Below are 13,705 nucleotides of genomic sequence, written 5' to 3' on the forward strand. Positions count from 1 at the left end.
AGTGAGAAACTTTTCTGGTGATACTACAGATACTACAAGGGCAACTGTTTACCAGGCTGTTTTTAAGATGTTTATTCATGTAGTATTTGGATTAAAAGTCATGAAAACTGGACATGGACACCCTTGACAGTATCAACACCTCACGCCGTTACGTCAGCAACAACCAACCGGCAAATTGCGGTGTAATGTTCAGTATCGTTTTCAGTTTACATTTGGCACCAACCCTTTTCTACACGTGTGCTGTGTATGTACTGTGGCTGCCAGATGCTAAATTATTCAGCGTGGGTATTGGATGAAAACGGACCGGAGGCATCGTGTGAAGGCCACCCACGGCCTGGTTTTGTTCTGTTCCAAGTGTGTCATTTATTTTGAGCAGGACTTTGTGTACATATACAGTATATTAGACATCAGAGAGGATAAGTAAATGGCTCTTTCCACTCCCATTCACTTTGATGGAAGCTTGTGGTTCTGTCTTTTGAATTCTGTTTACTTAGATTTAAAGTAAAACTGTGGCCACAAGGGGCAATTACAGGATGATAGCACATTGAATTTGTTTTAAAAACGTTTGCCTGCAACACGCTAAAATACACAGGAGCACAAACACATAAAGTTAGCAAACTTACTCATTAATGTCAGTCCTGCTAAAGACTGCTAACTTTACTTAGCATTAGCCACCATAAGCTACTGGTCATACCAGACCAAGTAAGGGTGTAGCAGCAGACTCTATGAATGTATTGACTAACTATGCATCTTATTGCCTATGACTTTAACTTTTTGTTAAAAAGTTTTGTAAAAGAACGATTGTGTTATTTCTATTTTTAAAAGTTACATAGTCTCACTTTAAGGCAATAATGTATATTTCTATAGCTAAATAGAAAGTCTGAATGACTTTTGTTTATTTAATTAAATATATTTTCTAATAGATATGGATTACAACTTGTCTTGAACTCTCTCATGTATGTTTTTCTTTCTATTATTGGACTGGATTTTGTCTTGAATAAAGATTGATGTGCCATGCTTTTACTTTCAGTCGTTTACCCTCCCTGCCGCTAGAGGGCGCAGTGTTTAGAGTTCGCCTCAACTCAAGCCGGATGTGTCAAGTGTCAACAAAATGCAAACACGTGTGGCGTAGCAGTGGAGGAAGAAGCATGTGTAATATTAGTCCTGTATTCACGCATCAACGGAGATATATAAAGAATTAAAAAGTAGATAAATGCATGAAGGTTAAGGGATATTCACTAAAATGAAGTTTGCTTATAGGGTAAGTACGCCACTGCTAGCTAACTTGCTACTGTCTCACTGCTTGGCAACGAGTGTATGGGAGAGAACGTCACACCAAACTTCATTCAAAATTTGTTAAATCTAACATGTCAGTAATTGTCGTTAAAGGTAAAATAAACGTGTAGCACTTCTAAGACTTTTTACTGTAAAGTATTAGCAGTCACACTTCCGTTCGGCTAACGTTTATTATAACAAACAGCATTATAATGTGGAAGTTTATCGTTTTTTAATTGGCTCTGCTCTAACTGTTATTATTGAGGCACGTCCTAATTTTACGAGAACATGTAATCGTTTTGTGAAGTGGTTGCAGTGATTTTATTTATCTACATCTGCTTGTAAGCAAGAGACTGTTGAATTCCAACATTTTTGAATGGGGTTCGGGGGATGGAGTTCTCTTCCCTGGACGCAAACAGGAGCTTATGAGTGATGAGTGAAAAAGGAAAACCACTGTCTCTTCATTGTAGTTTTCCAATCTACTCGGAGCAGTCTATCGTCAGGGAAATTTGAGTTTCTCTAAAGATGGCAACGCTGTGATTAGTCCGGTTGGAAACAGAGTCTCTGTCTTCGACCTGAAAAAGTAAGTCATGAATGAATTGCTGTGCAGAACTCCTGCCTGCAAAACAAGCCACTTAACAAAACCCAAACTTTTTTTCTCTGTCCTACAGCAACACATCTGAGACATTACCCGTCTCCACTACAAAAAACATATCATGTGTGGGTCTCTCTCCTGATGGGAACTTAGCAATCGTGGTGGATGAAGGTAAGAGACTTCAGCAGCAGTAGTTAGTGTCCTGTTGTTAAAAACATCAAAACAACAAAAATCCAAACGTGTCTCTGTGTTTGTGTCACTCAGACGGCGCAGCGTTGTTGGTCAGTCTCATCACCCGAGCTGTCCTTCATCATTTCCACTTTCACAAGCCTGTCAGCAGCATCCGCTTCTCACCTGATGGCAGGTACCTATGCCTAACAAAGAGCACAGAGTTATAAATTATTAGTTTTGGTGTTATTGATGTATGAGGCGATGCACTTTGTATCTGCCAAACTCAGCCAAAGACATTTTTTTTACATTACAGACTATAAAACAAAAATGATGCTGAGCTTTGATGTATTTATTCCCTCTCAGGAAGTTTGTTGTTACGAAGGAGAATGTCGCTCTGATGTACCACGCTCCGGGAAAGCGTCGGGAGTTTAATGCCTTCGTGTTGGACAAGAGCTACTACGGTCCCTACGATGAAACCACCTGCATCGACTGGACGGACGACTCCAAGTGAGTCACAATTCGGATAGAACTTCACACCCAACTTCATTCAAAAGTTGGGTGTAGCACATTTAAGTCTTTTTACTATAAAGTGTTAGCTTTCACACGTCAGTTCGGCTGACTGTCTTACACTAAAATAACTTGCGTTACACTATTGAAGGACCAGCGAATGCATGTCTTTATTAAGTCGTTATCTACACCGGCTTGTAAGCAAGAGACTGTTAAATTCCCTCATTTTTAAATGGAGTTTGGGATGAAGTTCTCTCCCTGGGCGCGAACAGGAGCTTATGAGTGATTCAGTTACAATTTATTAGACATCAAAGCGTACAAGACGCCTGTAACTGTGGCATTTTCCTTCAGGTGTTTTGTGGTGGGCAGCAAAGACATGTCAACATGGGTGTTTGGTGCAGAGCGCTGGGCCAACCTTATCTACTACTCCCTGGGTGGACACAAGGACCTCATCGTGGGCTGTTTCTTTGAGAAGGACAGTCTGGATGTGAGTTTATTTTCCACTGCTTTGTCGAGTTAAGAAGAAAATGTTGATACAGACTCTTCCAAACTTGTAAATCTGTCTGTGTGTTGTTCCTGGGTTAACAGCTGTACACGGTGAGCCAGGACGGGACGCTGTGTGTCTGGGAGAGCGACACCGAGCTGGACGGCCTCGTCCTGAAGAAGAGCCGGGACAAACCCAGGACTCCGAGGCAGGAGGAGGAAGAAGAAGAGGAGGATGAGGAGGACAGGATGGAGGGAGAGGAGGGAGAGATCATCAGAGGGAAAGCTGAACCTCCCAAAGAGAATAAGATGACCAAAAACGTTCGATACAAGCAGAGGAGCAAGTAAGACTTACTTTTCTTTACTTTTTGTCCAAAAGAAATTTATTTTTTAAGTTGAGTTGAAAGTTGTTTTTGCTAAACCTAAAAGCCGTACAGTCTCTCAGTCACAGTCGTTCTTCACAGCCAGAAGTCCTTCCAAAAAACACTGTAATGTTCATACGTAGACACTTTTGAGTGGCAATTACCCTCCTCTCCATTAGGCTTTTGGCTTCACAATACGCAGGTTTATTTGTCCCTTGGCTGCTCTAAAACTGTAATAGCAGAATCAGCATTTGTAATGACAATCAGTGTGTGCTGCAGCTTTGAGCCAATGACTCGTAGTACATTTTTCGATTAAAGCTTCAAAAACTTAGATCGGGCCAACTTTTAAGCTAATAATAAAGACATTAGCTGCTTCTTAAGATGCCTCTTGGCTTTAGAAGGTGAATAAAGGCTCAACTTTCTTTATTTCCTTTTGCTTCTGCTCTTGTAGACACTTCTTCAACAAGGAGGGGGATTTCAACAACCTGACAGCTGCCACCTACCACAAGCCGACTCACATCCTGGTCACTGGTTTCGCCTCTGGAATCTTCCACCTACACGAACTCCCAGAGTTTAACCTCATTCACTCCCTAAGGTGAGAGAAAAGGGTCGATTTTAAAAAGCACTGTTTTCCCATTTCAATTATTTTACCTTTGTTACCATTTGCACTCTCGTCCTTCCAGTATTTCAGACCAGAGAATCGCCTCAGTGTCCATTAACAGCTCTGGAGACTGGATCGGCTTCGGGTGCTCAGGTAAGAAGTCAGTCTTTACCTCAGTTATGTTTCTTTTATAGAATTTGAGTCAATAAGAAGCTCTGACATTACCTGTTGTTGTTTCAGGGATGGGTCAGCTGCTGGTGTGGGAGTGGCAGAGCGAGTCGTACGTCTTCAAGCAGCAGGGACACTTCAACAACATGGCCTCGCTGGCTTACTCTCCAGACGGACAGTACATCGTAACAGGAGGCGACGACGGCAAGGTGAGCGCTTTCCACTGCTGCATGTTTCACCATTCATACAGAGGTCTGGAGAGCAGGGAGAAGTATTATTATAGTTTCAGGAGGTTGAAAATAAAGGAAAAAACCCCCAAAGTATTAAAAATAAATGTTTTTTTTTTAGTTTTACGTCATTAAACAGCATTTGCTCAAGTACCAAGTTAGATAAGTGGACCATATTCTGTACTTTACACTCTAAACAGGTGATATATTAGCAACTAGCAAGCTAACGTTTGCCTTTTCAGTTAGCTCAGTTAGCTACACATGTTAATGTTAATCCTCAGTAATAGAGGAAAATGTGTCAGTCTTGTAATTACACTTTAAAGTAGTATTTATTACAATGACAAGAACACTGTACACGTACTACTACTAGTACATGTACTAATGCTGTGACCTAAAAGAGTTTGGTTTAATTTCCGCAGGTCAAAGTGTGGAACACCAACAGCGGCCTTTGCTTCGTCACCTTCACAGAGCACACCAGCAGCGTCACCAACGTCACCTTCACCTCCAGCGGCTTCGTCATCGTCAGCGCTTCTCTGGACGGGACGGTCAGAGCGTTCGACCTGCACAGGTGACTTACAGTGAAGCTGGTCCGCTTCCAAAAGAGATGGAGACTGTACTTTATAAATCTACTGTGCAGCAGCTCAGCTGTTTACGTGTTATTGTGTGTGTGTACGTTTGTTTGTTACAGGTACAGAAACTTCAGGACGTTCACGTCGCCCCGGCCTGCGCAGTTCTCCTCCCTGGCAGTAGATGTCAGTGGAGAGCTGGTGAGCGCAGGAGCCCAGGACTCTTTTGAGATCTTCTTGTGGTCCATGCAGACCGGCAGACTGCTGGAGGTACGCACACAATGTCACATATTAATATTGAAAAGCTCTCAATTATCTACCAAGAGGTTTTCCAGTGAAATGCAATATAAATGTGGCTAAACTAGGTCCTTGGGGGCCACGAGGGTCCGGTCAGCTGCCTGTGTTTCAGTCCAGTCCAGTCCATCCTGGCCAGCGCCTCGTGGGATCGCACCATCCGGCTGTGGGACATGTTGGACAGCTGGCAGGTCAAAGAAACACTCTCCCTCACGTCTGATGGTAAATACTGATCCTTGACTCAGCCACCCATCAGTGATGAAGCCTGGTTACAGTGTCTTCCTGTGCATATCTATGCATTTTCTAAAACGACTCTTTTGGAAGTTTTAACTCTGCTTTAAATGACCACACTCACTGTGTTTTTGTGCGTGTGTTTTTTTCCCCTCAGGTTTGGCAGTGACTTACCGCCCTGACGGTCAGGAACTGGCCGTGGCCACTCTGAACGGTGAGATCTCTTTCTGGAACCCCCAAACGGCCGCACAAACCGGCTCCGTGGCCGGACGCCATGACCTGGAGATGGGCCGCAAAGAGACGGATAAAATCACAGCCAAGCAGTCTGCAAAAGGAAAGTAAGTGAGATACCTGAACTTATTTCCTTTGGTCCAAACCGCAGAGGAAAAGTTTGATTTCTATGGCTTTTTGTTGATTCTGTTTCATGCTTTTTTGTGCATCCAGGTCCTTCACGTCGCTGTGTTACTCAGCGGACGGGGAGTCGATTTTGGCAGGAGGTCAGTCCAAGTTCGTTTGCATCTACAACATCAAGGAGCAGATGCTCATGAAGAAGTTTGAGATCTCCTGCAACCTGTCCTTTGATGCGATGGAGGTACGACCTCACCTTCACCTCAGTCGCAGCTTATAGAGCAACGCATGACGGCTTGAAAATTGTTGTGTAAGTCAGTGTGGGGGCCCTGTTATCTGATTCCCGTTGCGGTCACCTTCAGGAGTTCCTGGACCGACGGAAGATGACTGAGTTCGGCAGCCTGGCTCTGGTGGACGAGGGAGCTGGGGACGGAGACGGGGTCAACATCAGCCTCCCTGGAGTGCGGAAAGGTACGACGCTCCATTCAACACCAGCTATTATTAAGTATACGAAAACCTGCTATCTTCAAATAGAGGTCCGGGACTTTGCAGTGATGCTGGTACAAAGACAAATCGACTCCAGGAATATCAGTATTTTCTTTTTCTGTCACAGGTGATATGAGTTCTCGACACTTCAAGCCAGAGATCAGAGTGAGCTCGCTGCGTTTCTCCCCTACTGGTAGGTGATGATGGGGTAAAAGTGTTGGATCTCGTTGAGAAGACATTGTGGAAACTGCTGTCCGTTATTTTACAGTGATTCAATCTTTTCTCAGGTCGTAGCTGGTCGGCCACCACCACCGAGGGCCTGCTGGTCTACTCCCTTGATGGGACTCTGATCTTTGACCCCTACGACCTCGACCTGGACGTGACGCCGGCCAGCATACGCAAGCAGCTGCGGCTTCAGGAGTGGGCGTCGGCCATCGTCCTGGCGTTCAGACTCAACGAAAAAGCCCTCAAGCAGGAAGTGCTGGAAACGGTGCCGCACGAGCAGAGTGAGCCGTCCTTCTCACAACACAGCTGTAAAACAACACCTGTAAAACTGAAAACACCTGAATGATGATGTGTGTTTGTGTTACAGTTGCAGTCGTTTGTGGCTCTCTTCCTGACATTTACGTTGAGAAGCTGCTGAGCTTCGTGGCGGCGTGTTTGGAGAAGTCGGGTCACCTGCAGTTCTACATGACCTGGGCCCAGAAGCTGCTCATGCTGCACGGACAGAAACTCAAGAACAGGTCGGCTTGTTACTGATTTTATGAGTTTGTGCACGTTACTGTCTCAATATACGTCTGTGCCTGATTATCTCTATCTGGCATGCAGGTCAGGAGCCATACTGCCCACGCTGCAGGCGCTGCAGAAGAGCATCCAGAGACACTTTGACAATCTGTCCAAACTGTAAGTCTAAGTGCAATTGTTTAAATGTAGAGGAAGAAACCCAATTTCAAACCAGATAAGTAACTCTGGATGTGTTTTCTCTGCACAGGTGTGACTTTAACATGTATAACATTCGCTACGCGGAGGCCCTGTCGAAGCAAAGGGGCTTAAAGAGAGCAGCTGAGGAAGGCGGGGAGGAGGAGGATGATGAAGGGCTGTCTGAGGGGATGAGCGAGGCCTCCGTGGACGATGCAGACATGATGCTGTTGTCCTGAAACCAATCCACCTCATTCCAACAACGGAAGATATCACTGCAAATAGAGAATAATAATGTTGGACTGTAAAAGCAAACATTATGATTGTAAACTGTTTTTTTATTAAATAATTTGATGTAAATGTGCACGTTTTTTATGTTTTCTTTGGTCTGCATTCAGTTTGGTTAAAGTCCTGTACACACAGGTGATTCCACTTGTGTGAGTGTGCAGTGCCAATAAAGAAACTTCAAGGGTGCTTGTTGCAATGAAAAAGGGGCAAGCCAAGCTGCCGAAGTGGTCATTTGACCATGCAGTGTTCACCTCCAGGGTGACACCCTTGTGTTGTCCCTACAACATTCAGAAAAACTACAAAAATGGGAGGCAAGCAGGTTCAGCATCCTTAGAATCTGAACCACCAATGCAATGTAAAGGAGTAGTGCACACATACTGAGGTCCTCCAGGACCTGAACTCAATTAATTAAGTGTCATTGAATTGACCTGAACTACAATTTCTAGGACTGCAGCTACTACAACATCTTATTAAGTTTTAACCATCATTTTATTGTACAAAACGTTAAGAATAATTTAAGGCTAAAGTTAAAGTTCTACCCGACAGAGAAAAGCAACTGTGACCAGCAAATAATTGTCATTTGCCTTCTAAATTTGAATGAGACGTAGAGGAACTACAATCTGTGACTGAGTCGAACTACCATACCCGGCAGCACTTGCGGCTTCGGAGCGGAAGAGGCGGAGTTTCAGCCAAAATGAGGGAAAATAAGAACATGTCCGAGTCCCCCTCTCAAGCGGGAAAAGAAATACCGGCGAAAAAACAAAAATTAAGCAGTGACGAGAACAGTAACCCCGATTTATCAGGAGACGAGAATGTAAGCAGTTAAACCGTGTTGTTTATTCGCCGACAAATGACCCATAAAATGCTTCTAGCGAGTTAGCATCGTGCTAAAATAGCCGGCCGGCTAAAGTGGTTAGCTAGCAGCTTTGTTCACCTATACCGGCTACATTCAAACAGCTGGTGTTATTTAGCTATGATGATATTAGCTGGTTACCACTTTATTCTGTCCAAAATACACCACACAGAGAAAGTTTGATTACTGTCTTTTTTATCTACATACACCCTAAACGACGTTGTCTTTATGCTTAGACTGTCATTCACGTGCAACCTAAAAGGTTAGCGTTAGCACTAGCAGCTAGTAGAAGTTAACCAGAGGAAGAGGTGATTGAAATGTGCGTTGTGGCAGAGTTAATTTAAGGTTTGATGGTTTGTTTGTTAGCTTGAGAGATTATGTAAATATCTTAATGAGGGATTTTCTGTTATTATCACCATGGGGGGGCAAATAGTGTCAGAGCCATTTTGGTCTAGCAAATATTATTTACATCCTCAGCAGATGTAATCTGTAATAAAAGAGAGTGAAAACAGCTCCAGTCACCAGACAGGTACTGGTAGCAAGTGATTGTTTAGCTGTTAAAGTGCAGGTTATTTGTGCAAGCAAAGATTGACATTTCTGCAAGATAAATCTTAAACATGTCTGCACATCACCTGTATGTTGTTTTCCATTTGTAGGATGATGCTGTCAGTGTTGAGAGTGGGACCAACGCAGAGCGCCCAGACACACCCACTAACACTGCCAACGCTCCGGGCAGGAAGAGCTGGGGCAAGGGCAAGTGGAAGTCCAAGAAGTGCAGATATTCTTTTAAATGTGTCAACAGTCTGAGGGTGAGTACAGACACCGCCCTGAACACTACGTTTAGCTCAGGTTTCGTAATCACACGCAGCATTTTGTTCATTTACTTTCCTCTGTATCAAACATGCAGTTCCGGTTCATCTCAAAATCCGTCCATCCTAGTAGATTTTTATGCAGTTGAATTTCGTAAATAATGACATGATGGTTTCCGCAGGAGGACCACGGCCAGCCGCTGTTTGGAGTCCAGTTTAACTGGCACAGCAAGGAGGGAGACCCGCTGGTGTTTGCCACAGTCGGGAGTAACCGGGTAAGTGATGAAGAGGCGTCTGAGTGATATGGGATTCATATGGTATTTCTAAGTGGCACCTTTTCTTGATATATGTTGTTCCAAACTCAACAAGTGCTGTCTTTTCTTCACCAGGTAACTCTGTATGAATGCCACTCTCAGGGAGAAATAAGACTGTTGCAGTCTTACGTCGATGCAGATGTATCCTTTCATTTGTTTGCGATGCTTTTTAAACCTCCCCTCTCGTTGTCAGACACAGTTTCAAGTCCAGCATGTTGCAGAAAACTAATGCCTCAACCTTCTCTTAAGAAATGGTTGTTTGAAGATCACTGGGAGAGTTTCCTTGATTAAATGTGTGTAAAGGCAGACGAGAACTTCTACACGTGTGCATGGACCTACGACACCAACACAAGCCATCCCCTGTTGGCTGTAGCCGGGTCCCGTGGCATCATTCGGGTGATCAACCACATCACAATGCAGTGTATTAAGGTAAAGTTGATCTGTCTTCTCTCAACACATGCATAGCCAGGAGACTGAACTCTCCTGGTTAAATCCAGCAATACTCAGCCTCACCCAGCACACACTTTGCCCTCATTCCTCTTCCTGAACACACATAATGTACAGTGATGCAATATGTAAATGTCTCTGATTTAAACTCCAGAAACATTAAATAAACTCCATTTATAGCTCAAACTTTTATATCAATGGAAAACTGAAAGTATTCTGCTTATTCTGTGAATAAATCAAGATCACGTCTACAATTACAACCTTTTATTTTTTCACAACCAGCATTACGTAGGTCATGGGAATGCCATCAATGAGCTCAAGTTTCATCCGAGGGATCCAAATCTCCTTCTGTCTGTCAGCAAAGGTAAAAAAAAAAAAAAAACCTACAATAACAATAAAAAGACATCTTCATACCTTTATAGACCTCATCTCTAAAAGTTCTCTCATCCATGATTTGTTGCTGCCTTCTTTGTGGCACAAGTACGTCTATAAAGTTAAAAAAAAGTAGGTTACAGTAGGGATAGTTTTTTTTTATTACCATGTGATTGTCAGGTGGTTGCTTAATCTCTCATGGCGCAGGTAACAGCAGGGTCATGTGAACGGCAGCAAAGTTTAATCTGTTGTTTAATCAGGTGAATGTTTTTTACAGTTACAGTCTGCCTTCAAGTTGTTAAGTTCACATCGTGTGGAGCTGTCTTCACTCTCACTAGCCACAGCTGCAAGAGATGAATTCATTAGATTGTAACAGCGCTGACGCCTGGTTTTCTTCCTGTTCTGCTGATGATGCTGAGAATCACTCACCATACACATAATCCAGTTTTTGGAGCGGTTTTCTCTGAAAACGGCGCTATGAGAGCGTTAAGAGTGAACCAGAACAGTAAAGACGCAGCCGGGCAGCTAAAAATAATGAGCTAAAAGTTGTTATAAAGCTTCTTAAGCCACGGGGAGCTGCAGATTTAGCTGGTAATCACCTGCAGGTTCATCACTATGAACAACTTATTAAAGAACGCCTGTTTTCTTCAGATCATGCACTTCGTCTATGGAACATACAGACGGACACATTAGTGGCAATATTTGGTGGCGTGGAAGGTCATCGAGATGAAGTCCTGAGTGCTGTGAGTATCGTTAAATCAGCCCCTCTGGGAATAACAACAAACTCAAACAATACCTGGATTTCATTTCCTAAATAATCCCTCTGCAGGATTTTGATCTTTTGGGTGAGAAGATTATGTCATGTGGGATGGACCACTCCCTAAAACTTTGGCGAATCAATTCAGAGCGAATGCATAAAGCCATCCGTGGGTCTTATGAGTACAACCCCTCCAAGACCAACAGGTAAGAAGACGGAGTCAGTTTTTACCTGTGTAGACTTGTAGAGACTGATTTCATCTCCATTTTTACTCAATGTGTGTTTTCTTCAGGCCGTTCGTCTCACAGAAAATTCACTTCCCCGACTTCTCAACACGAGACATCCATAGAAACTATGTGGACTGTGTGCGGTGGCTGGGAGATCTTATTCTTTCCAAGGCAAGTTAGTAGTGAATATAATGATACTTACAATGACACTTTCACTTTCTACACACTTCTACTTTTAGATTTTACTGATTCATCACCGTAATCCAGAATGACAAAGCCTCCAAAACTGTAATATCTCCCTTTGTCAGTCCATTTTAAATGAAACCTCACACAATAAAGTGTGCAAAAAGTGGCCCAAGTACTTTCTGAAGCCACCCCAAATTGGAAAACACTCTATTTGTCTTTCCTGTCTCACTGCAGTCCTGTGAAAATGCAATTGTCTGCTGGAAACCAGGAAAGATGGAGGACGACCTCGACCACATTAAACCGAATGAGTCAAATGTGACGATTCTGGGACGCTTCGATTACAGCCAGTGTGACATCTGGTACATGCGCTTCTCCATGGACTTCTGGCAGAAGGTGAAGTTTTCATTTGTAGCTGCATATATTCATTTGTAGTTGTTTCATTCGCTGCGTTTATTTCAGCTACAATCCTGCAGCTTAGATCTGATCCCGTTGCTGATATTTTGTCTTCTGTGATGCTGATTTGCAGATGCTGGCTCTGGGAAACCAGGTGGGGAAGCTTTATGTGTGGGACCTTGAAGTGGAAGACCCTCACAAAGCAAAGTAAGTGAACAAGGTTCTATCATAACAGATAAATCATAGTTTTAATCCCCACTGAAGGCCAGGACACTCCCTCTGTCACTGGTGATGACTGACAGCTAAATCCCTAAAAATATGAATGTAATGTGGTGTGAAACCGGTTTAAACATTACACCTTAGTGACCCAGGAAGCTATGAGTCAATGTCATCAGCTCAGCCTAAGTAAACTGTGAAACAATGCTGATCCAGGATGAGATGACACTCAGATTAAAAGCACCCCCGCCCGGAACAACAGCTCAGGTTTCACTTCAGTTTTAAGTTGATGTCGACATACAGACTAATTTTCTTTGATCGATTCATCTGCAGATTATTCTCTTGATTAATCTGTCAATCCTTTTGGTCTATAAAGTGTCAGTAAACAGTACAAAAATGCCACACTTTGTCCCCAAATGTCCAAAACTCAAATGTAATCAGTTTACAATCATATAAAAAGATAGAGATCAAGAGAAAAGCAGCAGATCCACACACTGGAGAAGCATTTCCTCTTTAAAAAATGACCAATAATGACACATAATTGCCAGTTAATTTCGTTTGTAGACAAAACAAGCTGTTAAAAGTCACCTCAGACCCCGTGTTTCACTCTTGTCTGACATTTTATTGACTAATCTGTTGCTGAATTCGATGTTCTCTCCAGGTGCACCACGCTGACCCTCCCCAAATGCACATCGGCCATCCGGCAAACCAGCTTCAGCCGCGACAGCAGCATTTTGATAGCGGTGTGCGACGACGCCTCAATCTGGCGCTGGGATAGACAGCGCTGAAGACGTTTTTGGTTCCTGCTGCCCCCCCCCCTCTCCCCCCAACCTGCAGCCCTGTTGTACAGATCTACACTGCAAGAAATGTCCGTTTGAACATTTAGTCTTACGCGTGGTCTAAAACTACAGTGTTTCCTTAAAAACAGTGAGAAAGAGATGATTCCTTTTGTTGCTCTCAAGGAGATTGTTTTGGTTGACATTTTATATCTAACAAAACATCCGTAAATATATACTGTGTTCCAAATGCTAAGTTGATGTTTTAAATTTAAACTCTGACAGCACGTTGGTGAATAGATCAGCATTGGCGGAGGTGAAGTGCCTTCCAAGCTTCCTATGCAGACTCATCAGAAGTTATTAGACCAATCAGTCACTCTTATTATCTGCAATCAGGGACATTTTTCTGTAAATTCTTTAGACAAGAGGAACTGTATCTCAGTCGACTGGCAGATCACTTGTTTTAGGGAAAATAAGCTTTTGAGACACAACAGAAGAAATGACCAAAGATGGATTTTCTTTGCAGTGTGCAACGTTTTATATTCACTTGTTTTCTCCTTCAGTTATTCTAACATATCCTGCGTTTCTTTGCATCTTTTTTTATTTTTTTTTAATGCCCTCTTGGTTTCCTTTGATGCCCCCTCATCCTCCTCCTCCTCTCTCATCCACATGAACACACACATGTTGTCGCTTTGAGTACACTCAATAAAATGTATTTTGTAAATATATACTCAAGAGTCACTTTGTGCGGTTATTGAGTTTTGCCAATAGGCTCTTTTATTTGGCAAAAAGTCGGATGAGATTGTGTTTGAAGTCGTTTTTGGAAGCGTTTTCA

General features: G+C 43.1%; 2 protein-coding genes across 3 annotated transcripts; both read left to right on the top strand.

Moving 5' to 3' along the window:
• Window positions 1-1,141: 1,141 nt before the first annotated feature.
• pwp2h (PWP2 small subunit processome component) lies at window positions 1,142-7,557 on the top strand. The gene is made up of 21 exons (XM_070930661.1): window positions 1,142-1,261; window positions 1,746-1,858; window positions 1,947-2,041; window positions 2,135-2,234; window positions 2,405-2,548; window positions 2,900-3,035; window positions 3,137-3,375; window positions 3,845-3,988; window positions 4,077-4,147; window positions 4,235-4,371; window positions 4,809-4,957; window positions 5,078-5,225; window positions 5,321-5,471; window positions 5,638-5,818; window positions 5,925-6,072; window positions 6,191-6,299; window positions 6,442-6,507; window positions 6,602-6,820; window positions 6,907-7,057; window positions 7,143-7,217; window positions 7,306-7,557. The coding sequence occupies exons 1-21, from the start codon at window positions 1,244-1,246 to the stop codon at window positions 7,469-7,471; spliced, it is 2,760 nt and encodes a 919-aa protein (XP_070786762.1). The 5' UTR covers window positions 1,142-1,243; the 3' UTR covers window positions 7,472-7,557.
• Window positions 7,558-8,214: 657 nt separating this feature from the next.
• On the top strand, window positions 8,215-12,926 carry eed (embryonic ectoderm development). 2 transcript variants are annotated; one of them, XM_070930711.1, is made up of 12 exons: window positions 8,215-8,334; window positions 9,030-9,182; window positions 9,365-9,457; window positions 9,572-9,637; window positions 9,800-9,925; window positions 10,226-10,307; window positions 10,967-11,058; window positions 11,145-11,278; window positions 11,365-11,470; window positions 11,720-11,878; window positions 12,012-12,085; window positions 12,756-12,926. In XM_070930711.1, the coding sequence occupies exons 1-12, from the start codon at window positions 8,215-8,217 to the stop codon at window positions 12,880-12,882; spliced, it is 1,332 nt and encodes a 443-aa protein (XP_070786812.1). In that variant the 3' UTR covers window positions 12,883-12,926. The 2 variants fall into 2 exon arrangements, with proteins under 2 accessions (XP_070786812.1, XP_070786813.1); XM_070930712.1 differs by lacking the exons at window positions 11,145-11,278; window positions 11,365-11,470 and having other exon boundaries at window positions 8,225-8,334.
• Window positions 12,927-13,705: the final 779 nt, after the last annotated feature.

The sequence above is a fragment of the Enoplosus armatus genome, chromosome 24 (assembly GCF_043641665.1).
Source record: "Enoplosus armatus isolate fEnoArm2 chromosome 24, fEnoArm2.hap1, whole genome shotgun sequence".
NCBI classification, from domain to species: domain Eukaryota; kingdom Metazoa; phylum Chordata; class Actinopteri; order Centrarchiformes; family Enoplosidae; genus Enoplosus; species Enoplosus armatus.